Below are 26,439 nucleotides of genomic sequence, written 5' to 3'. Positions count from 1 at the left end.
ACAATTTAAGTTCATCTGCAAGTGATGGTGAGAGCATATGAATGTTCAGATGTACATTTATTATCTCTGTCCACCTTATTGGTTAGAGTGTTTGTGACTGTGCTAAATGTATTAATAAATTTATTGTAAATACAGAAGAGTTCCTATAGTGTGAGCGTTGCAACTGTGCACATCGGAGTGTGCACAACTATACTGTAATTTTAGTAATACTGGGCCTGATCTTGGGTCAAGAATCTGTCAACCCTCAAAGTGATAACTGGGAATTCTTAAGTAATCAAAATAATTTATACATAATCTGTAGATCAGGCTACAGTTTGAATGGGGACAATGGTGTTGTGTGGGGAAAATATGGTTTAGTCCAAATGGCTTGTAAATTGAGGGCACGTCTCCACAGGGACGCTCGGAGAAGTTAAGGAGAATCAACTAAAAGTGAAAAGTCAATGGGCACAAATTAAAGTGTGTTAACCCCACCTCCACCCGTGTTGAAGCTCTTAATCAGAAGTAAAGTGGTCTTACTTGTTTGCTATATATTAATCCTCCTTGGAGGAGGATTAAGGCACAGGTAACTAAGGCTACTTTACTCCTGAAACAGAACATCCACCTGGGTGGGAGGTAATGTGCTTTAATTTATGCACGTTGACTTCTGACCTTTAGTTAATTTGTCTTAACTTCCCTAGTGTCCCCAGGTAGACAAGCCATGAGTGTTGAGACACATTTCTTAGGGCCTGTCCACATTTGAAATACTACAGCAGCACAGCTGCAGCTGCTGTAACACTTCAGTGTAGACTCTACCTATACCGATGGAAGGGGTTATCTTGTCGGTGTAGGTAATCCACTTTCCCAAGAGGCAGTAGAGCTAGAGTAATGGAAGAATTTTTCCATCAACCTAGCACTGTCTACACCAGGGGTTAGGTCAGTATAGCTACATCTTTTACGGGTATGGATTTGTCTACAGTGTAGACCAGCCGTTAGTTTATGGTAGTCTGAAGGCAAAATAAATAAATATCATCCAGAGACTAGATTCGCAGAAGAATGTAGGTACCTAACTACCACTTTACATGCCTAAACCCCAGAATCAGGCTCCACTGGGTTTCACAGAAGTCTAGTAAGTGTGCCCCTGAACCTGCTAGTGCCTAAACTAGTTTGGCATCTAAATTTTTGCAGTAAATGTTCCATAGGCACCTATGTTTCTGCTTCTGGGTATCTGCTGCTGCCCCAACCAAGGGGTCCAGAGCCTAAGTCCCAGAGTGATTCATGAACCATGGAAAATAAGAGTTGCTCTGCCAAACTTGCCTGCAGGATCCAATCTGAAAAGCCTACTCAGAGTTCACCTACTGGATTGGGCCCCTATAAATGAGCTTGCACAAAATGGTTGGAGCTGGGAAGAGGACTCCCTCATAACTTTTAGGGGAAGTGTCTAGGCCAGATCCTTTGATCTTTACCAGTCCCTCTACTATGAAAATTTCTATTAATTCTGTGAGGTCTTTTAAGAAAATCAGTGGGGCACCAGGAAAGTTACTATGATTGCCATCTTTAATTGGAGACTTAATTCAAAGGAATATTTAAGGATTTAGTTTCAGGACTCACATGAACATCGGTAAAAATCATATAAATAAATTCTAGTGCACAGTTTTTAAAATTTTCCCCTTGCAGTAGTCTGACCATCTTCTTGCCTCTGCTTACAACATGTAATATTAAGTGAAGATATTGTGACAAGGAGAGAAGGCTATAAAAAATAGGGAGAGAGAATGTTTTGCTTTGCTTTGCTTTTCTGTCTGGTAGTGTCTTTAAAAAAATGCCTCCTAAAACTAACTGGACTGAAAGGAAAATTAAATCAGCGCTCATATAAGAATCATTGGTGTGCCTGAGGGAGGGGAAAACAATAATAGTATTTGTTTTTTTTAAATGCTTTTTCTAACATCTTCTCAGTAGCAAGGTCAAATTAACCAAATTATATATAATAGTTTTTATAAGCTTTTTAAAAGTTATTTTAGTTGATCCTGGGCAGTAGCTGCAATTTCAGCAACTACATCCTGCATAGGCATTGACTCCATGGGTGCTGAATGTGCCCACTACCAGCCTCTGGCAAACGGAGGCTAGGGATACCATCCCTGTCCTTTGTGGTTAATAGCCATTGATGGACCTATCCTCCATGAATTTATCTAGTTCTTTTTTAACCCTGCTATAGTCTTGGCCTATACTGAATCAACTGCACACATATTGTACTATAAAAGTGTTTCTTGTAAGGTATCATACGTAAACTGGTGACATGCTGGTCAGGAACACCATGATGTGTGTATGGACTGTGTATAAAGTTATGTATATGTGCCAGATATATATTCTTAAAATGTGTTTTGGAGGCAGTGCATAAATCAAGCCTGACACAGATAATGGAATATGGATTGACCATGAAAGAATATTAACATATAAGGTAAACAATCAAGCTACAAGTGATGGAGGAAACAGTGTACTAAGCACACTGGAGGACAGAGTCTGTACCCTGGGGAATCTACCTGGCTCTCAAGGCATAGACAATGGATTTGGGGAAATATAAGGAGAGTAAAAAGGCATTCTAGTTGTTCATCACTTTGGTAACAAAAAGGACAACACCCTCTGATTCTCTGAACATTGGATCCTCCTACCAGGAAGGGATGGGGATGCTGTAAACGAGAAAGCCATTTAAGAAGACACAATTTGCTAGAATTACGTTTTAGGCCTATAAAGCATGTTATTTTATTTGCTTGTAACCATTTTCTGTTTCTGTTCTCTTTGCTTAGTATCACATTAATCTCTGTTCTTTATTAATAATCTTAAGACAATTAAATGGATTCGTTCCTATATGAACTGTGACCAAAAGACACAATATCCCCACTGCAATAGACACACAGGGAAGATCATAAATAATTAACTACGCTCTTGTCTAACCTACAAAATATCTTTCAAGGAAACTATTTTTTTAAAATGATTTTAACAACAATTTCATATAGCACTATTTTGTCTGCAACAGAAAAGCTTCAAAACAGATTCCAATGAGAAACTGCTGATCTTGAATTAATATGCAGACTAGATACCATTAACTTGGGCTTGAATAGAGACTGGGAGTGGCTGGGTCAGAACACATATTGAATCTCTTTCCCCATGTTAAGTATCCTCATAGCGTTCCAGCTGCTGGGGTTACTTTCATCCAATTATCCCCTCCGCTATATCTCGACTGAGTTAATTGGCACCCTCAATCAATTGAGGGTGGAGATTTGTGTGACAGGGTACGAAGTCAACTCCTGACTCAGTACACCCAGTAAGATCAGATACAAGTCATTGTCAAGAAGCATGAACAATTGCGACAGCATATGAGGTTTTTTGCATAGGGCAAACTTGAAGCTGTTAAGGGAATCGGTCTTGTGAAGTTAAAAATGACTGCACTACAAGCTCCGTCCCCTTCTTCTTCTAACTGTTAAATACAGTTCTACCTTTACCGATTTTTTTTTAAAAAGGGCAGAAAGTATATAATTAAACATATCACAGCATCTCCTGGCCCATAATCGGGCCAAATACTTCTGTATTATACCTTATCCTGCACACCAGTTTCTGTCCCATAGAACATTTTGGCACGGAATGAATGCCTTTTTGCAAAAGATCAGGAAGTTTCAAATAGGGAGGAGAGGGGGAATCCTACAGAGAAAGAGAGTGAGTGATGTCTAGAATTCCTGGGTGCTGTTATTCACTTGTAAAGCAGGGGTGCATGCTGAAAAAACATATTCATAGGAATGATACACCATATCACAATCATTAGAGCTGGATGGGAAAGAGTTTTACCTGTTGTGTGAAAAATTCCCCTTCCCAAATCAGGCAAAAAGTCAAAATCTCAAAAATGTTCACAAAAACAAAATTCTGGGAGAAAATAACTGGCTTGGATCAATTTAAATATTTTGTTTCAATTTTGACCATGTCCTATTTTTTAAAATAAATATATACAGAGAGAGAGAGAGAGAGAGAGAGAGAGAGAGAAACAAAAAGTCATTTTGATCCAGAAAAAACAAAAACCAGAGTTTTTCATTTAGAAAATGTCAAAGCAAAATGTTTCAACAATTTCAAAACTGTTTTGAAAACTTTTTTTCAAGTTGAAAAATTCATCAAAACCAACCCTTTTCCAAGAAAAGTTTCAGTTTAGATGTTGCATTTTCTGCTGAAAAATATGTTGTCAAAAATCCCTTACAGCTCTAATAAAGATGCTACAAATATCAGGGAACTTTAAAAATTTTAAAAAACGAATATTTTTCATAAAGTTGTCTTTTATTTTTCCTAGAAGAAAATAACTTTTGACAACTTTTTATACCCAACACTGAAAATATTCAGCATTAAGTAGAAACCACAGCCTGGTGATCTAAAATCTGTGATTTATGTAATTATTTTTCTTAAATGTAACCCAGCAGTGGTTTTGTACCAGTTACAAACTTTCTGGGTGGGGAAATGTGACAAATTCTGGAATTTCTGACTAAAATTAATGGGTGTAAGAGGAACTGATGGATTCTTTCCCCTTTAGGCACTTCAGTGGATGAGCTGAAACTTGGCAAAGAGCTATTTAGCCATTAGTAAATGAAGATGCTTTGTTGGTGTGCAAATCACAGCCCAAGAAAAATGAATGACAAGCAATTTAGATTCACTGATTCATAGATATTTAGGTCAGAAGGGACCATTATGATCATCTAGTCTGATGATCCTGCACAATGCAGGCCACAGAATTTCACCCATCACTCCCGCAAAAAACCTCACACCTATATCTGTGTTATTGAAGTCCTCAAATCGTAGTTTAAAGACTTCAAGGAGCAGAGAATCCTCCAGCAAGTGACCCATGCCCCATGCTACAGAGGAAGGCGAAAAACCTCCAGGGCCTCTTCCAATCTGCCCTGCAGGAAAATTCCTTCCCGACCCCAAATATGGCGATCAGCTAAACCCTGAGCATATGGGCAAGATTCATCAGCCAGATACTACAGAAAATTCTTTCCTGGGTAACTTGGATCCCACCCCATCTAATATCCCATCACAGGCCATTGGGCCTATTTACCATGAATATTTAATTACCAAAACCATGTTATCCCATCATACCATCTCCTCCACAAACTTATCGAGTTTAATCTTAAAGTCAGATAGGTCTTTTGCCCCCACTGCTTCCCTTGGAAGGCAATTCCAAAACTTCACTCCTCTGATGGTTAGAAATTTATTTATTATACAACTAATGACATTTTTGGGATGGGATGCCACTTATAGGCCAGAACTGATAATAAATGATGAGTCATTTGAAAGAGCTGTACAAATAACAACTTCAAATATAGGCTGCTACCTTCTCCAAAAATTATTAAGGGACTTTAAAGAGCATTATCCAGTTATTCTGTGTTTTCCCCCTCTACTGGCTAGACACTTAAATCAACAAGAAGACATATCAGTCAGTACGTGTGACGGAAGAAGGAAAACCATCTAGTAATTAGCACTGCATTGTAACAACCTTACCAAAACAGCAACATTCTGAATGGTTCTTGAAGTTTGGAATAAAACCCCACAAAAAATCTTCAGTCAACTGCATTTCTTCCACCTTTCGAACTTCTTAAACAGGTGGTCAGGAATTTTCTATCTGAATGATATTTTGATGGTACATGCAGTTTCCACAAAATTAAAATATTCTGCAGGAAACTTGAGATTTTACCCAAATAATTTGATTTTCTGTTCGGAAAACCAAAACAAAATGTCATTTTTGGAAGGTTTAACCAAAACTGAAATATTTTGGTTTGCTGAACAAACCTGAAATGTTTAATTTTGAGTCAGTTTAACACAAAACTGCATTTCCCTATGGTGGGAAATTGTCTCATGGGAATGGTAGTTTGGATGACTCATGGCCTCATTCTCTCCTATGGACTGAATTGCCTGGCCAGACTGCATCTCCCAATGTAACACAGTCTCCCCTCTGACTGAGCAGAATGGTATATGGGAATCATTTGTTTGCAGGTGCATCATGGAAGATGTAGTCCAGCAAGTTGGCCCAGCCCATAGGAGAGAAAAGGGTTATCAGCTGTAACTCCTATGAGACAATGCGCTGCCATAGGGAAACACAGTTTAATGTTGAATTGAACTGAAACGAAATAATTAGAGTCAGTTCAACAAACCAAAATGAAAAAAAATGGTAAATATTGAAATATTTTGTTTAGATCAGAAATGACAAAACCAAATAGTTTGACATTTCTGAAGCAAAACTTTTTGGAACTTTTCACTCCATGAAAAAAAAAATTGTTTCAGTTTTTCATCCTGATTCAGGACAAAAACAAATGCTGAAATATTCAAATTCCCTGTGAGATGGAATTTCTGATTTTGGCTCAGTAGAGTTATTCAGCTTTTCAATACCATGATCCCCTTTTCCACACCAAGATGCCTGTAGGATCTCTTCCCATTTAACCAGGGCAAGGGGGTGGCAACCTTCTGACACCTGCTTCTGACCCACAGATTAAGAGCCCATTTAGTAATAAAATTGCTAAAAATCCAGGAAATCCCCAGTAAGCCAGCATTTACATGCACACCAAACTAAACTCCACCTGTCTTTCAACCATAATAACCAAGCATGGGCACACAGATGACTACACTGTATAGTAAACTCCCTTTTAATTCCAACATCTAACCACACTGCATAATCTGATTCCATACAATCACACTCAAATGCATATCCAGACTGTATCTCTCTCCACTCCCTCTGTTTATCTAACATAGGCCACCTTTTTATTCTTTCACATAATCTCACCATTGTTGATGCAAGAGCCTCCTCCTCTGCAGCTCCATATGGAGCAGCCTTCTTCTACCTCTCTATCTCATCAGCTCTCTTATTTTTCAAATCTGAAAACTTATCTTTTCTCCTTTGCCTAAACAGCATCTCAATTTCTCTATCCATCTGCTTTTTAAAAGTGATTAGAATATTGGGATAATCTCATAAGAAAGATGCTATACAAAATAAAACAGCATTATATTGCAGTGAAAAAATGGCAACACTAGGGAACGTTTCTCTTAGTTTTCTTTTTCTGGGGGCCTTTTCTCTTCCAACAGATGGAGAAGTTGCAATTAATCAGAAAGTCCCCAAATATTTCAGAACAACTCAGATGTCTTACTGTTAGAAATCAGTGTATTGCTTTGTGTGCAAAGAAACTCACCAAATGCAGACTCTTTCAAAGGACTTGAACTGGAGCTGCTGGAATTATCTGATATGTCCAGCTCATCATCTAATTCAGAGAAGACATCTGTGCATAAAAACAAAAGCAGAAAGGAAGCTTTTAACTAAGCTCTGAGCACAGTGCTATCATTCCTGGTGTTTCTTCTGCTATTGACTACCTTTCTCAGAGTTTTCTAAAGTGTAGTTGTCATCTGATAGGATTTCATCACATGTTCTGTCTTCATCTTTTCCACATGTTGGATGAAAGTTTTCGGTTGGAATATCAGTGCTTTCTGAAAATTCACTTTTGAAACTGGCTGCTCCGTTGCTGCTGCTGCTGAGGCTCGACTTCTCAGAATGCTCCTGACAATGAAGAACAAAGAGGAGAACTAGTGAAGGAAATATTACCAATTTTCCTTTTCACAACAATGTCCGAGGCTCATTATAAAATCTGATATTAAAAAGCCATAATTCATTTAAAAAAATTATAGTTCTTACTCGGCTGCTTGTCCTGCTCTCTCATTCTACCAGTCATTCTGCATTTATGGAAGAGCCCTTTACTTAACTGAAATGATTTTTACTTTTCATATAAAAGATGTCCTAGAAATTCTATTTCAACTCCAAAAATAGGTTGCAAAGAGTACTGACAAAGTTCTTTTTCACCATGTGTGTTCTCTACAACTAAAAGGGAAACAATATGAAAATATGAACAAATATTGGATTTAAAGATAGAAATATTGAACAAAGACATAGACAGGTCCCACAGACAACCAAGATGAGAGATTTAACCTCTTTCAGCTTGGACAATTAAAAGCAGACAGGTTTCCTGACATCATAAAGTGTAAGGCAATCAAGTTTAGTTAAAAAAATAAAAACTAAAGTAAGCTTGATGTATATGCGTCAGAGACCTCATGAAGTGGAACCAACCTGATGCTGGCTATTATTGCTGACATAAAGCTAAGAAAATCAAAAACTGGCATACAAATTATCCTGCTGTCGTAAGTGTCTCCTGTATGTGCTGAATCTGTCCATAATAAGGAGGTCTTTAATGAATATAAAATGCTCCAACCACCACTCTGTTTATAGCTTTTCAGGACACGGTAAAGCTCTCTGATCCCTCTTATGCCTCTATTTTAATGAGACATGTTTTGAAGGCAGACCAGTTTATATTATTTATCTCCTTTTCCCTTTTATCATACAACACTCCAACAGGATAATGTAAAACAAAGGATGAATTTACTTACAAACAATAGTTATTATACGTAAAAATAGGAACAATATATAAAAAGAACATAAAACAGATCATTAATTTTATTATTATTATTTATTTGTATTATTGTACTTTAATATTCAGTAATTTCAGGGGACAATAAAGTTTCTCCCAAACAGTCTGCATTTACGAAGGGTGCTCTGTTAGGTACTTAATCTTCTGGATATTAACTGATTCTCAGACCTTCTCCATACACCTCCCGTAAGGTGACTGTCATCTCACCGTGGCTTAGCAAAATGAATATAATTCCAACTCCTCCACTCCTTTGAAGGTCACTTAGTCAAACTCCTAAATACTGACTGTAGTGCTAACTGCCCAACAGTTTAAGCCAATTATTCCCTCCATTCTCTCCCCCATTCCCAATTCTACAACTCAACCCAGAAGACTAAATAAATGAATCCTCAGGAATTTTCACGGCAACACCTAACAGGAAGGATAAGTTTATGGCTCAGTACTGGACTAGGATTTAGGAAATTCTGTCAAAGGCTTCACAAGGGATCTAATGTATTTCACAATTTTCTGTTCCTCAATTTTTCCATCTGTAAAACGGGGATAGCAATACTTTCCTGTCTCAAAGTGTGTAGAGGATACATTTATTAATGCAGATGAGGTACTCATATACCAGACTGCTGACTACAATAGTAAAACTTATTATTATATAAAAAGGTACTATTTTTGGAATGTTTTAGGACTGTAGATTCCAGCGTTACCACATTACAATAAGGTAGTAACATGGAAAACTTAATTTTCAGTGTGCACCTGAAGATAAAATTGTAGCAATCTAAAAATTCATCCTAAAAGCAACATCATTTTTATCTATCTCTTACTAGCTCAGCTTAATGGTGTTAATTCCCCTTGCTTTTTGTTTCTGGACTACCCCAGAAGGGGAGACATTTTAAGTAAACTGGCTGAAGGGCTAAATCACAGGAAGAGGCAGGTCATTGCAGAGGTGGAGCAGCTGTTGGCAGGAGCCACCCAGCAGGGGGAGACATGCTACACCATGCCCAGCCACAAGGAGGTGCCAGTGGTGAGTCAACCCCTTCACAACGGTTGGAGAATGCAGGCATCCTTCCCACCCCTAGAGAGCAGGGGGACTGACTGACCCAGACAGGCAAATACCCTAGACTTAAAGGAATGGGTTGATAGGACAGACCACATGAACATAGAGTGTCTTCTCAAATGGATGACTGAAAACCAGCAGCAGCAACTCCTGCAGCAAATAGCTGCCCACCAGCATCAGCTGGTCTGGGTCTTATGGGCAGAACAGCAGGAACAGCAGCAAAGGCTGTTCCAATAAGTAATGGCCCTGATGGAGTCTTCGGGTCTCCACACGGTTCCCCCTCCAGTGGCTGTAACCCAGGCCAAGTGGCCCCACCTGTGGCAGTAAAACTCACAAAGACAGGCCCTGGGGACAACCGAGAGGCTTTCTTGGTAATGTCTGAGTAAGTGGCAGAAGGCAACCCAGTGCCACCTGATCGTGGGCCACCCTGTTCTCACCTTACCTGACAGGAGCTGGTATGCCACGAGGCCAGCACCTGCATACCAGGGACTGGACACAGTCTCTGCCCAAGACTATGGCTGGGTGAAAGTGGCTATACTTGACTATCTTGACATCCGAAACAGGCTCTGTGGGTAGAAATCATGAACTACTTCCAGCCAGAAATTCTTCCAGGGAGCTGGGTAGAAATACTTCCAGGGAGCTGGGTAGAAATACTTCCAGGGAGCTGGAAATTGAGACCCACCCAGAAAGGCCACCTAACAAGGAAGCAATGTTGCCCCTCCTGCCTTACAGGCACCAGTGGTTAGTCAACCCCTTCACACCCCTCATGAGGGTCCAGGTGAATTGTGTCCCTTTTTCTCAGGGGTTCAGCCCTCCTTATACTGAGTTCCTGTCTTTGCCCAGCTCTTCTCAAAACTTCCTGCCAGATTTCTAATGCAGGCTTCTTCCTCAATCCCTTTCCCCTACCCCTTCCTGGTCTCCTCCATGCCAGAGAGACTCACAACTGGTCCTACTATTTCCATGACTTCTCTGAGAATGAGGAAAGCAGACCTTTATATAACCAGCATGTTGTGTCAGCAGCCCACTGTTTTCATGATTGTTGGACTGCAAGTCTCAGAATCCTTCTATTTTCCATTGTAAAGCATAAGTCTTAACTGTGCAGGACAAATGACTTCTGTGCACGATTCGATGCATTTCTTAAGAGCAGCTGAAGTCTGTATTTTAGCAAAATGCTATAATCCCAGCCACCAAGTGCAGTGATTTCAGATCTGGGTGTAAGATCTGTCTGAGACAGAAGATCTGAGAGAATTAGAAGTTGATATGTAGATTTTTTTTCATTGTGCTCTGAAGGCCCAAGAATCAGATTTTCAATGTCCTGCCTTGCCTGAACTTTCTGATGGCCCTTGATAAGAGGAGGGAAGGCATAATAGAAAATCTTGCTCCAATCTTCCCCATCTTGAGCAAAAGCCCTTTCTTATTTTTAAGTATGTAAGCTAAATAAATTGTCTCTCACCTCTTACTGTTCTTTAAAAAACTATTGCTATACATGAACCATACTTCTGCTTCCTTTCCAAGTGTTCTGTGGAGTTAACCTGTTGAGTGCACTCCCTACTCCTATTCCTCTCTATAATCACCACCTTCCCGACATTGGTGTATCAGTGCAATATTTGACACACACACACAAACACTCTCTCCCCGTCCATGTACTTATATGGCCCTCATCACCAAGGATATGAGCACTATCAGAAGATTGTATCTTCCACTTTCAAAGGGCTGGACTCTGTATATAATAAATCTCTTCCATTGCTAACTTCTAGGAACCTATGATTATGAAAAACAAAAAACCTTATACTGTTAAATTTCTTTCTGACCTATTCGCAACACAAACTTTCAGAAATGATTGAACGTTTTAAAAAAAGTAATAAAAAGAAAGTTATTGATCTTTGACTTGGGTCTTTTTTGCCACATTTCAGCTCAAAGTGTTTTTATATTATATAATATAAAATATTGTAAAATATTATAAATATTAAATACATTTATAGAAATATAAAACCCTAAAATAAAAGGACGGTGGGGTGAGCATAGAGGGTTATAATTATCGCTCTTAATTGCAGAGCAGTGATGATACCACTATAATAAATGGCATAAAAACACTTGAACACATTAATGAACTGCAACTAAACGAAATTAATTAATACACTTGTCCTTGTCTTTCTAATGTCCTTGATATGTTGATCATATATTTTCACAGCTGACAATTTAGGAAATAAATCATACAAGAAATGGCTAATTTACCACATTCAGCAACTCTTGAAAAAATAATACCACCAAAACATTTTTCACAACAGACGTATCTTATTCTCCCAAATCCTGTAAAAGTTTACTGATTATACTATACTATAATTAAGCAAACAACCTCTTCCAGGTTTTTTCCAGGATTCCAGCCAACTGCACTGACTGTAGAGCTGCTTTGTGTTGGTGAAACAGTGCAAAGAGATCCCAATGCATTTCAGGAAGGGAGCTCTAATATTCAGGTTACACAGAGATATTTGAACCTATCCAAAATGGCATAATATTTGAACTTGTCAAGTTAAAAATAGAGTTTATTCATGTAAAAATAAACAGAAGTTCAGCTCCCAATGGAATAGTGATATAAAAGATAAGCACCAAAATGCCCAAATCACAACTGCAGAATGGGACAAAAGTGACAATCCTTCCAAGAAGGCACTGAAAATTGGGAACGCTGAAGGAATATCTACTTATTCAGGTTACTGGGAAATACAAAAAGCTTCAAGTCTGTATTTTTTTCAACTGCCTGTCTATGACTACAAAGGGGGCCTCGTTAAGATGAAAAGGGCACACCAGACTCCTCGCCCCCGCAATCAAAGCATGTAAAAGACCTCACTCAATACTTCTCTCTACATAATTTTAGACAGCAATTGAAGTAGAACTGATCAAAAAAATTTGAGAGACGAAAATGTCTTTGAAATGTTTTCAGGAATGTGTCGCTTTTGATGAAATTTTCTATGGGAAAAAGTCATTTTCATTTTTTGTTTAATAAAAACATTTAATTTCAGTGTCAATGTTTCATTTCAATCAGGTAAAAATGTAGCATTTTGACTATTGTTTTATTTCATTTTGATTTTTATAATTTAATTTTAATATTATAGCTTATATTTTACTTCTGTGTATAATATGCAATATTTTGTATTATGTTTTGACATTTTCAAAATGAAACAATTTTACCTAATCAAAACAAAATGTTTTGACATTAATAAAATAAAAGGTTTGGAATGCTTCCAAATCAATTTTTTTTTTTTTTTTTTTTTTGGAATTTCTACTCAGAGAAATTCTGAAATTTCAACTTCTCATTCTGATTCAGAATGTAAAGAAATTTTTAAATGTTGGAATTTCCTGCAGAACTTTCAGCCAAATGTCAAATTTAGCCTGAATTGGTTTTTGAATTTTGATATTTTAATTGGAAAAAACTGGCAGTTAGAGAAATTACATCCCATTTTTATGCCCCAACCAGGGTATGTGAATATGTTTGCTTCCTCAGAACTTCTAAGCATTACAGCTAAGGTAGCCAACTCTTGAGATCATATGTAATCATGAAAAGATAACGGATGCTGACTATGTAATCCAATAGGTATTTCTACAGTAATTGAATAAAAGTAACTTACTTTAAATGTATTGTACAGATTCTATTAAATGTTAGATGCGTGACATACAAAGGCCAAGTTTTTAAAACATGGGTGTCCAAAGTTAAACTTCCCAGCACCAAAGAAAGCCGCATGGCCTGCTCCACAAGGTGCCACTTGATGCACAAAGCTCTTGACACCTACATTCTCATCTTAGTTGACTTACAGATGGAGCATCTTTCCATAATGTGCCCTTCTTTTCTAGGTACAATAAACTCCGAGTGTGTGGAGGTTAGTATTAAGGATAGCTACCCTACACAATGGGCAGTGTTTAAAACCTGACAAGGGCAGCCCACCAGGCTAAATCCTACTTAACTAACAACTACCTAAAACCTAAAGGTACTTGCTATAGCTAACAATAAATAGCTCACTATATACAACAAAATCATAGAAATACTGATAGAAAAGTATGAGGTGAGACACAACATAGAATGTTCTGACTCAAGCTGTGGATGGTGAGAAGGAACTGAGGGCGTTGGCATGGCACCGCCTTTAAATAGCCATAGGCAGGGCTATGGGACCAGACAGCATAAGCATTGTTCCTAGGGATACTTCTAGGCAAAGCTTTCTGGCTTCAGTGTTCTGTGAACGCACAAACCTGAGTGGTATACGTCTGCAACCACTCAAAGAGGCAGCTCAGATTCTGAAGCACAGTTCTATGGCAATGGGGTGAATTACTCTACATATAATGTATGTTGCTACAGTCACATACTTCACAATGGAACTTTCAGCCCAGGGCAGTGTTTAAGGGCCATAATGTCAAAGAACTCCACATGCCACAAGACAATTGAAGGGCAGCGAGATTACAACCTCTCCCATGCAACCCCTACAAAGTATCAATTTTCTAAAACGAAAATGGCAACAAATTCCTCTTTTGAGCTTCTCCCTAGCCAAGACAGGAAATCCATGCAGCAGCTTCTGCATCCTGTGTGTTGAACACAAATAGGATCAGGATCCTCAGGAAGATGGGGAAATCATTTGCAGGAGCTTCTTACTAAGCAGCATTATAGACCCTGGCCATGGACTGAGGCCTGAAGGTCCTCCAGATTGGTCATCTGGGCAAAAGGCAAGCATACATGGCAGTAAGGCTCCTAGGTACCCCTCAGTATCACAGAACCAGAACCAGGATTTAACACTAAGAAAATTTGTATTTTATATGCTAGTTTTGTTAAAGTAAAGCACAGTGAACTCAAGTTATTACAGTTGTTAGGAGAATGTTTAAATATAAATTGCTTGGTTTCATACTATTGCATATTTGCTTGGTTTTATACTGTTGCATAATGTATGTGTATACAAGTAAATACATTTTTAGTTTTTAACCTACAGTAAGATTTTTTTTAATTGCCTATTTAAATACCATCTTCCAAAACCTGGCAAGCACTTTCTTGAGCTCTTCCACAGCTGTGCACGACAACATTGATGTTATCCTTTTAGTGCATGAGACAGGAAGTAAAACTGACCACCCAAAGATACTGAAAATGACTATAAACAAAGTGAGCTTTCATATGTGGAAAGTAAGCAAACTGGGGGGGTATTTTCCCCAATACCTTCTTTCAGTTATAATAATCACAATTGACTTTTTAACCATAGCACAAAAATTTCACACCAATGTGATGTGTGTTGGTGTCCCTTTAAATTGAAAAGAAAATCTGAATTGGAATAATTTAATAAAGATTGTTTTATGGGAGTGGGAGGTTTGGAAAATTAAGGCAAAACTAGGCAATGCTAAAATAAGTTACTTGTTCCATGAAATGTTATACTGATCTGTGATGAAGACAAGGAAGCATCTTTAAGAAATCCACTGACTGGGGACTGGGAGCTACTGTCAATCTTTTTCTATAAGACAGAGAATTTTCAGTGAGAGATATAAGGGTGAGCTCAAATAACAGAAGTGATAAAAAGTGCCCTCTTCAGAGAGATGTGATTACTGACTCTACCAGTATAGCTGTACAAATTACCATAACTTTACTTTTTTCTTGAGTTTATAATAATTTATACTATGAGTTTTTACTGTGGAAAACTTTTTTCTGTCATTTTTTTCAGTAAATTCTCCAAGAATACATATGAGCTGACCTTCATTAAGTAAAACACTGAAATCCTTGACTAAGCTCACAGAACACAAGCTCACAAAACAAAGCTTGAAGCAAAATGAAAGAACTGCAAAAGATGTTTCTGAAGAACTATATCAGATAGCAAGACAAGCTTAGCAAACACGTTATCAGCTCACTGCTCTTTATCTACCAACCTGTAATTAAAAATTAAATATGTGTAGGTGCCATCGTTTGTGAATCATGCACAGAATTATTCCATTGCAGCCAAGTGTACATTTTGCTATTCACTAACCATTTTAAAATGTGCATACATAATTAAATGTTAGAAGATTCTATTAAAAATGCAAGAGCCAGTATATTTCAGTCTGATTCATGCCATTTTCAATATTGGATTAAGGTAGTTTGTAAGATATTGTAACTGTTACTTGTATTTGTGTGCACATGGGAAAATTAATAAATATTAAGTTTAAAATAAATTTTAAAATCTACATGGATTTCAACTTTAATTTTATAAAACAATAGGCCCTTTAATTGAGAAATACATATATTTTATTAGTCCACAAAATGTCCAGGCATAGCACAGTGTTAAAGAAAAAACACAACGCTAAGTCATTTACTTACGTGAGATAAGATGGCAAGCTGCTGGTGACATGTCACTGCATTCCTATTAGCCTCCATGAAATATCTCTGGGTACGTCTCCTCTCGCGCTCTAGCTTCTTCTCCAAAGCAAACTGGGAGGTGGACAAGCCATCTAAATACTTCATCATCACATCAGATATAATTGAACTGACTCCTACTATGTCTGGACGAGTCTCTGCATCAGGAGTCAAGCACCTATTGAAAGATCCATTACCTAATGAAAAATCTATTCATAACACCACAGTTTTATTTACCTGTTTCTGGATATCTGCTTAATATCACTAACACATATTCACTGGTAATTATCAGTGGTCACCTTGGGCAGCAGCTAGGATAAAACTGAAATCTAGTAGGTCAACAGCTTGAAATTCCAAAAATGAATAAAAACCAAACAAACAAGTGCATACAGTGTTTGACTGATACAGAGCACTTTGGTACAAAGTGAGAACATCTGCTAACTAGTTTATACAAAGATAATTGTGAAAGTCTTTGTAATGGTAAATTTTAAGCAGTGTTCTCACATTCAGTATTGACTCATATACTGCAGTTAAGTATTGGGCAGCATTATACGTTAATAATATATGACAAGGTCAACATCTGATTCGAAAGGAGAGGGGCAGAGCAGAGGACAATTGACAGCAGCCGAGGATCTACCCCCAAAGTTCTTTCAACCAGCTGAGTTCAGGTATGTGTGTACATGAATCAAACACACTTCTTGAAGGGAAAATTTCAGAAAATAGTTTTGTTATTCCTAAAAGAGTACTATTTTAATAAACATATCCTACATTCATAGTAATACCTTATAAGAGGTTTTATGCAGTACTTGAGAAAACAAGTCTATTTAAATCTCTCTCTGTGCCAATTGTTCAAGATCTTTATGGTCAATTTAGGAACATTTTGTTCCTCCCTGGCTTTACTCAAACTTTTGTATTCTTTTCCTTTTAACAGATGCAGGTTTGTTTTCTGTTTTAAAAAATGGCAATCAAAGGGAAGTTTATTTTCTTCACTTCAATCCACTGAAATTTGTGAGAATTTCCAAGAATCATGTGAGCTGGAAAGGACCTCTAGTGGGTCATTAATCCATTTCCCCTGAATCATGGCAGAACTGATTTATTTACTACTGAATATCTAAGAGATGGATATTTAACCATGAATATAATCATGACTGTGATTTCACAACTTTCTCTGGCAACAAGTTCTTACATTTACAAATTTTACCTGAAATATTGAACATAAATTACCAGTTGCAACATAAAGCCATTGTTTCTTTGCTCCTCATTGGCTGAAAAACTGATACCTGACTTATTTATAGCATCCCTATTATGGGCAGGTATCGCATCTCAATCACCTGGAGTGAACATGTCCAGCTCTCTTAACTTTTACCCATGGATCTTATTTTCCATATCTTATTTTTGCTGTTTTCCTTGAACTCTTTTCATTTTGTCTAAATCTCTTTGAAAGTATGAACCAAAAACTGAACATAATACTTCAATTGATCAATACTAAGGAATGCAGAATATTTATCTGGTTTATCTTATGCTTGCCACAACTGTTAATATCACCCAAATAGAGTATTTGTGCTAGTGACACCTTATTCCCAGCTTCTTTCATATAATTATCTGTTACATCTATTACAACTTATTAGAATGTGGATAAAGTGATGAAAAGTTCAGTTATACTGATAATTATATGGGATTATCAGTGAACAGGTTACAGTAGTCACTGTGTGTATAGTTATAAAAGGTAACTGAATAGTGGGCCCTCAACCAATCAGATACTTTAAAAATTGTAAAAGGAAGTATTATTATGTATTTATGAATAGGAGGGAGGAAGAAAGACACAGAGGGACAGATCCTCAGCACTGTGAAAAAGGATAGCTCCCATGAAGTCACCATGAGGATCTGATCCAGTCAGAAAGAGACAGAATGAATACATGATTACGGCACGATGAGGCATGAAGGTATTATCAGGATACATTTGAGATGACAGCATAATTGTTAAGTGGTGAGAAGTAAGTGAGTAATGCCATTCATTCCAAATGAGTGCCAGTAACACAGAATGTGCCACATATGCTACAAAACCCCATACCTATTTTAGAAATGTTATTGGTTTTTTACTTCTTTCACTTGTATAGCCAGGCTTCCTTAGTTACTGTGAAACTAACTGTTCACGGATCAGGAGGGAGCCATAAAACCTTTTGAAAACAACCAAAAATATGTTTTTTATGCCTAAAAGTGGCATGACTTGAAAGTAATTTATGTCAGGACTGTTTCAAGCTTGAGGTTGAATCCTACTGGAAAGCTGGGATTCTAACCTTTCCAATACATCAATAGGCTTGGAAAGATTAGATTTTTATTGGTAAATGTTGGTAGATATCAATTTCACTATACACACAGAAACTGCCAAAAAATACTTCCATTGATAATAATCTAAATGTACAGACAGGCAAAGTAAGAAAAGTGCTGCTTGAGAACTCAGAGTTTGATTTAGGGCTATTTACTAGCTATGTTTTGACATGTGATGTTGACAATTTGTGTTTTAACAGTTATAAATCTTTAGCTCTTTGAATGTCAACATCTCCTGTCATTATATCATTATTGTCTGACCCTTATTGCCTGACCCCGCCATAATTTTCCACAACTGTGAAAATGTAAATCAATAAAAATCTAAAACACCACTTAAAAATAAACATCAATAGTATCTGTCAAAATTATAAAAAAAATAAAAATTGAATTCTGCTAAGCCTAGACATAAGCTAGAATTTCTCACTGTTCAGGGCCATGAGAGAACAGGAACTCTCTATATAGAAATGATGTTGATATAGGACCCAAGTCTTCCTTTTGTGGGGTTAGTTTGACTTTTTTGGAGGCAGAATCCCACATTTCAGGAAGAAAGCAGAAGCATTTTTGTTTCAGGTTGATTTTTTGTAAAGGGAGGTAGAGGGAGCTGAAGCTACTCAGAAGTGCACAAACTAAAACTGTGTACTTTTTGCCTTGCCCATTATCACCAGTCATAGTGGACCACAAGCTAAATATGAGTCAACAGTGTAACACTGTGGCAAAAAGAGTAAACATCATTCTGAGATGTATTAGCAAGGGTGTTGTAAGCAACAAGAAGTAATTCTTCTGCTCTACTCTCACTGATTAGGCCTCAGCTGGAGTATTATGTCCAGTTCTGGGTGCCACATTTTGGGAAAGATGTGGGTGAACTGGAGAGAGTCCAGAGAAGAGCAACAAAAATTATTAAAGTTCTAGAAAACATGACCTTCCATGAGGGAAGATTGAAAAAAAATGGTTTGTTTAGTCTGGAGAAGAGAAGACTGAGAGGGGACATGATAACAGTTTTCAAGTACATAAAAGGTTGTTATAAGGAGGGAGAAAAATTGTTCTATTTAACCTCTGAGGCCAGGACAAGAAGGAATGGGATTAAATTGCAGCAAGGGAGGTTTAGGTTGGACATTAGGAAAAACTTCTTAACTGTCAGGGTAGTTAAGCACTGGAATAAATTGTCTAGGGAGGTTGTGGAATCTCCATCATTGGAGATTTTTAAAGAGCAGGTTAGACAAACACCTGTTAGGGATGGTCTTAGAATACTTTGCCCTGTCTTGAGTGCAGGCAACTGAACTAGAAGACCTCTCGAGGTCCCTTCCAATCCTACAATTCTACATTTTTATAAGCCTAGACCATTTCTTCTCTCCAAAAAACTTGTCTCCTGAGTGCTTACTTCATGTCAGAGTAATGCCAAGATGAGAGAGCAAATCAAATTCCTTGCTTCATTTCCAATAATAAAGGACAGAGCCTTCAGCATCTGGAAGTCTAAAATTAATTCACATCTGATCATTCATACACACTCCGAATCCCCAAATTATATAAAACATAGAGAGAGAAAAAGAAAAACAAGGGATACAACAGAGGTAACTCTGAGCTATAGATTTATGCTTACAAACTGTACATTCATCAATGCTTCTCATTACATGAAGATAAATACAAGAGAAACATCCTGAATTTAAAAAATTTCTAAAGAAACTCCTGTATCAATAGAAACAAATGAACATTCTATTATAATTTGCAGGATATGGAAACATGCAATATCTTAAAAAGAGGCACTGGGAGACTCATTTTATTGCACGACTCAACTTATCAGGTACTTTTTAATGATAAAGAAGGAAACATGCAACCAATAAACCATTTACAAGAGGAACCATTATTACAAGGCTAGACATGCTGATGATAGTGGCATGTCTTATATGTATTATTAGCAGTGTGAGCACATCTCTCCTTTTTCCTTTAACCTTGAAGCCCTTCTATATTCAGAGACAAAAGCTGAAGATTATTAAAGTCAGTACATTGTTACATTGCCATCTGTATTAATGAAAATGTACAAAACAAAGCACCTTTCTGGAAAGATTGAGAAATAAAACGACATGAGTAATTACCTTTTAATAAAAAGAACAGGAGTACTTGTGGCACCTTGGAGACTAACAAATTCATTAGACCATAAGCTTTCGTGGGCTACAGCCCACTTCATCAGATGCATAGAATGGAACATATAGTAAGAAGAGATATATATACATACAGAGAAGATGGAAGTTGCCATACAAACTGTAAGAGGCTAATTAATTAAGATGAGCTATTATCAGCAGGAGAAAAAACTTTTGTAGTGATAATCAAGATGGCCCATTTAGACAGTTGACAAGAAGGTGTGAGGATATAAGTATCCTGTTTCTCATTGGAGTCCGTTTTTGAAGCTTTTCTATTGCTGAGTTTGAATTAATATACAAACTAGATACCATTAACTTGGGTTTGAACAGAGACTGGGAGTGGCTGGGTCATTACACATATTGACTCTATTTCCCTATGTTAAGTATCCTCACACCTTCTTGTCAACTGTCTAAATGGGCCATCTTGATTATCACTACAAAAGTTTTTTTCTCTTGCTGATAATAGCGCATCTTAATTAATTAGCCTCTCACAGTTTGTATGGCAATGTCCACCTTCTCTGTATGTGTATATATATCTCTTCTTACTATATGTTCCATTCTATGCATCCAATGAAGTGGGCTGTAGCCCATGAAAGCTTATGCTCTAATAAATTTGTTAGTCTCTAATGTGCCACAAGTACTCCTGTTCTTTTTGCGGATACAGACTAACACAGCGGCTACTCTGAAACCTACCTTTTAATAGTAACTGACAATTTTTCAGAGTAGACTCCTTCTGGCACTGGTTCATACATAGCCTCTACTATCTGCAAAATAAATAGTTGAGAGTGAAGAAAATAAAGATATTCCATTATACATATGGAAGTCTGTGTGGTTAATGTTTTTCCTTGGAACAACATGACAGACATTGCATCACCAGTATACGTGCATAAAGAAACTTTGGAGCATATCTTCTAATGCAGAACTTGTTATCAGATAAACAGATTAATATAATATTAGGTAACTGTAGGCTAAAGAGCTACAGCATTTAAGTCAGGGTGAAATTTACACAAAAATTGAAATATCTTTTATCTATGATAATGTTCTAGACTGCTAGTAGTGCACACCCTATTGTAAATCCAACCCTATAGTACCATCAGAAACCTTTAGAATCGAAAGATCCTACCATCAAATGATAGGGTAAAAATGTATTGGTAATTAAACTGTAAGATGATTCCATGTGTAAATTCTAGTGGTTACAATGGCAACATTGCAATACACACCCAGATTTTACTTCTACTCATTCACACTTTTGTAGTGCAAAGTAGCTTGTCTTCTGCAATCGTATATTTGAACCCTGGGAGACCCAGAAGGTGCATGCAAAAATAACTGCAGTTTGATCTAGCAAACCTGCGTACTTTAGTTGCCAAGGAGAGCATGTTGGTGCTGTAAAAAGGTGGCTTCAGAGTTGCCATCTGATAAAGGATGCACCCCGCAGCCCAGACATCAGCCTTCTCGCCATATGGTTCACTCTTTACAACTTCAGGACTAAATAAAAATAAATACAATTTAATACTCACTGAAGGTAGGAGAAAAGATCAGGTGTAGAAAATACTGAGTTATTGATATCAATATGTAAACACAGAAAACAAAAGCAATCAGTTACCATTTCTTTAAAAGCTAATGCCACTTTAAGTTTGTGATGCAATAGTACTCGTGCATCAAGAAATGTCATCACTTTATCTAATGATACCTGGTTATAATTCCACAATCTTACGGAAATACAACATACCAGAGCTCACGGAATAATGCAAACTAAACTAAACTAAACTAAAAATCTATTAGTTTGAATTTTAAATAGATCTGATTTACTAAGTTCTTACTCCTCTAAGGTGGTCACTTTTCACAATCAAGTTTTACTGGCAAACATTGCAGAAAGCAACTTTCAGGTTACACGTGGGAGTATTTGTGGAAACAGGATTTAAATTTTGCACAAGCAGGCACTTATTCATTCCAGGAGTGCTTGCTTTTCATCCAGCTGGGAATCAATACCATACAACTTAACTGACTAATTATATTAAAGCCACACAGTTCAAATTTTGAATATTCACAATAATTAAAAAAATCAAAGATATTTGTTAATAAATTTGAATAATGAATGCTTTTGGAGAAATCCCTGTTTGTTGATATTAATCAAGCAAAAATAGGTTAAATCTGAATAAATTATTTGTTGCTAGTTATTCACTGTGCTCTACAATGAATTTTGATAGATCAGATAATTACTTGCAAATGGAAGCATTTACTTGCTCATTGCCTAAACACTGTAGGTACAAGTGTAACTGATAGCTATTTCATTTCTGTAACATTTCTGCTCATGACACTAGTGGTGTAAAGGTTTGTTCAGTTGTCCCTTCATAATAACTGTTGGTTTAATGGATTAAACTAAACTACGTTGCTTGTGTGATATATGAAGTACCAGTGTTATTAACACATGCATTGTCAAATGCTGTGCTGCTCCAATATTTGAATTACAGGTCTACTGTGACAAAACTACTGTAGTAGAACTTCTTAGTTACGAACACAGAGTTATGAACTGACCAGTCAACCAGACACCTCATTTGGAACTGGAAGTACACAACCAGGCAGCAGCAGAGACCAAAAAAAAAAGCAAATAAAGTACAGTATTGTGTTAAACATAAAGTACTAAAAGAATAAAGGGAAAATTTAAAAAAAGATTTGAGAAGGTAAGGAAACTGTTTCTGTGCTTGTTTCATTTACATTAAGATGGTTAAAGCAGCATTTTTCTTCTGCATAGTAAAGTTTCAAAGCTGTATTAAACCAATGTTCAGTTGTAAACTTCTGAAATAATAATATTTTGTTCAGAGTTATGAACATTTCAGAGTTATGAACAACCTCCATTCCTGAGATGGTTGTAATTCTGAGGTTCTACTGTACTACATTAGGAACATGACAGTATGTGATTTTGCTACTCTTGTGATAAAACAATACCTTTGATCTCTTTTTTAGACTTCAGTAATGCGCTTTTTCTGATATTGCTGCTTGCACAATTAACAGACTAAAACTGATAAAAAATAGTTCTGCTACTAAGATTCTATTTACAGTAGATGGAGGAAGTAGATAATTTCAGTTTTGGCTCATTTAAACCGGTTGCTATTCCAGGTGCTGTCTCAGTTGAATTTTGGACTATGCTCTTGCTGTGATGTGGTCACAATTTACGCCAATCAAGGTAACCTGATTCTGGGCTTCATATCTCATCATTAACTAACTGTCAAATTACATGGTAGTTTCTTTCATTTAGCACCTTTTCTCTGCAAACCAGAGATGTCAAGGATGCTTCCATTCTTTCATTCTTAAAATCAGCCTGAACTCACTTGTTTTTCCCTTTGTTTTCAGCTAATAATGTAGAACTTGGAACTGCCGACTGTAAGATTAAGTTACTGACATCTTTAGTAAAATGAGATATTTTGGCACGAAAAGGCACTGTGTAAGTTGAAGTTATTGTTGCAAGTCAAGATGAAGTTAAATGCTAGAAGGCATGCTGGTATGTATAAAATAAAAGAAACAAGATTGGTTTTCAAATGAAGTGAAAGGGGGTACCTTAATAATGTAACCACAACAACAGGAAACTGGACTTGTGGGCATGCAGTGGGGAAGTGAGTAGGGTTGATTGGTTATTAGTTTTCTGATCAAATTGATTAGCGAAGGTACAAATTTGTGGGTGAGGGTTAGCTGGCAACTTTCTTTCAACTGTTGCCATCTCTGCATAATCACGGACCAAAAAACAGTGTTAGAACATAACACTCTTTTTTTATAAATGGCTTTTAGTTATTCCTCACTGTGACTTTCAATTCATTATGAGGCTTTTGGTAAATGGTCATTCTGTGCATTAACTTGGATCTGTTCACAGAGACAAACATGAATCTGGCAACATAATTGGACAGTGAGCTTCTTGAAGGAAAAAACCTTGCCTTACTCTGCTTGTACAATGCTAAGCACGTTGTTGGCACCCAATAAAAATAAACCTATTGTATGAGTGCTACAATCTTCCATTATAGTGGAAAAGAGATACTAGGTTATAAATTATTTTTTTAAATGCCTAGCTTATATTAGAAAAAACAGAGTTGCCAGTTCTCACATTTTTATCACAATTATCACCAGATTTAGTGTTTTATTTTAAAGCCCCAGCTCCTGGAATCACAGGAGTACATGAGAATTTCAGCTTGCATTTAAAAAAAAAAGTTTCTAGCTTTTGTGACTCCTAAAAACACAAACCAGAAGGCAAATAAAACGAACAGCCAAAATATTTGAGATCTCATGGGTTTTAAGTCAATCTTATGATTTTTTCAGGCCTGACTCATGGTTTTTAAAAAGCTGCTCAAACTGAATTTTAAACATCTGATTTACTTTGCACAGTTTACATTCTTTATATTTTGTATATCACCTTGTTGCTCAGACAACTTTCTGTGCCTCCTTCTGGCTTAAATAACCTGCTTGGACCAATTGCTGGAGCCAGGTGCTCCTCAGATCAGGGTGGTGCCTTGGCTGACGCTGTAGTCCTACTAACTCCTCAACCCACCAGGTTTTATCAGACACTGGGTGGAGGCCAGGATGCGGTGGCTGTGTGGGAAGTCATAGCACTGGGTTTGAGACCCAGGACATCATATAATACACTTATTGAAGCAACTAGCTGCAAGCTCCAGTCCTGCAGCCCCATGGGCTGAAGCTAAAAATGTCCTGGGTGTCTCTGGAAATCACGGATACCGTGACATAAACGTAACCTTACTCATGACTAGTAGACAGATTGTTTGGAAGTTTTGAAGACTGCTGAAGGTTCTACCACTATCAACTTTGACCAAAGACACACTAGAATTTGAAAAGTGAAAACCAAGTGATCTTCTACAACAGCTATGCTCCACTGAACACTGGAATATCAAGCATTAACCTAATGTGGAAGATGGAGCTTTCTCAATAACTACCCTACCAATCCAAAACTCACTCCCAAAAAATGTTAGGATAACCAGAATATCAGCATCTTTAGAGTAAACTGCCAAACTCACTTCTTAGACTTAAGTCTTCCCACAACAAAACAACAAAAAACAAAAGAAAAACTCCAACCAAACCCTAAGCTCTGCTGATTGGAGGAATGAGAGATATGTATGTGCAAAATTCATGATTAACTCAAGATGAAATTCATTCTTGTGCATCACTTAAAACCCTCAAAATAAGTCAGGAATTTAAGTGTTGCATAGGCCTTATGCAGTCTCTGTACTGGGGTGAATTTCACCCTCAGGCACCACAGTGATGCATGCTATATAAGAACCTAGACAGATAGATTAGAAATCTTACTACAGGTTTCTTTCTTGTTTTGGGCAAAATTTCAGATTGGCTCCAGTAATCTGGCAAGCTATGAGCTCAGTAAACCAAAGTCCTGGGCAATGGAAAATAAGGAGCAGCATCTAGTGAACAAAAGAAAGACAAAAGATGGACACAATTTTTCTTAAAATGTTTAAATTTTTATTTTGCTTTGACTGAGCTCTGTGCTCAGCTATGAACCACTGTCATTGTTCTGTGATCACTTGGACACTGCTCAATCCATTGAATTTTTGCCTGTTTTCTAAATTCTGAACCAGCACCATAGGCAGTCCACAGGGACAGTGGGACCAATTTCATTTCCTGTTTTCAGGAGAAGCTGGCTGGAGACGAAGGGGGGAAACCCTTTCAATCTTGAACCATATCAACAAAAAGAGTTAATTCATCTCCCAGTTGACTCTTTTTCAATATAGAGATGAGTAGAAGCCATGAAGTTCATTTCTGGACACAAGCATTCTCAAAGTCTGAGGGGATTCTGATGTGCTGTTCCAGTTTGGGCTCCATCTCTAATTTTATATGAGCCAGATGGCCCCATTTGTATTCAAATGACCAATCCCTGAACTTTACTAAGCTGTTGTGATGTTTATTGAGTGGATGGAGAGCAATATTAAGAGAAACAGCTAGTTTACATTCAGTTTTCTGTTTGACTCTCAGAAGGGAAAGACACATGAAACAATGAAAATACATCTTTTTGCCATTAGCACCATCCCACAGAAGGAAAAGGAAAAACAGAAAAGCAGTTGCAGCATCATATTTTTCTTGTTATAGTATAACTGTAAGCTACAA

The 26,439-nt window shown here is 37.2% G+C and overlaps 1 protein-coding gene across 14 annotated transcripts in view; it reads right to left on the bottom strand.

The window, feature by feature from the left end:
- NEK10 (NIMA related kinase 10) overlaps window positions 1-26,439 on the bottom strand; it is a 173,638-nt gene that overhangs the window by 40,090 nt on the left and 107,109 nt on the right. For all 14 annotated transcript variants that reach the window (XM_073333431.1, XM_073333424.1, XM_073333427.1 and 11 more), the window contains 5 exons: window positions 21,681-21,810; window positions 21,019-21,089; window positions 15,827-16,040; window positions 7,363-7,546; window positions 7,185-7,271 (listed from right to left, as the gene is read on the bottom strand). In XM_073333431.1, the coding sequence (XP_073189532.1) occupies window positions 7,185-7,271; window positions 7,363-7,546; window positions 15,827-16,040; window positions 21,019-21,089; window positions 21,681-21,810 (686 nt within the window). The remainder of the gene's footprint in view (window positions 1-7,184; window positions 7,272-7,362; window positions 7,547-15,826; window positions 16,041-21,018; window positions 21,090-21,680; window positions 21,811-26,439) is intronic.

The sequence above is a fragment of the Lepidochelys kempii genome, chromosome 2 (assembly GCF_965140265.1).
Source record: "Lepidochelys kempii isolate rLepKem1 chromosome 2, rLepKem1.hap2, whole genome shotgun sequence".
Taxonomy (NCBI): Eukaryota; Metazoa; Chordata; order Testudines; family Cheloniidae; genus Lepidochelys; species Lepidochelys kempii.
Note: the sequence above shows the minus strand (reverse complement) of the source record. Positions and strands in the feature narration are given on the sequence as shown.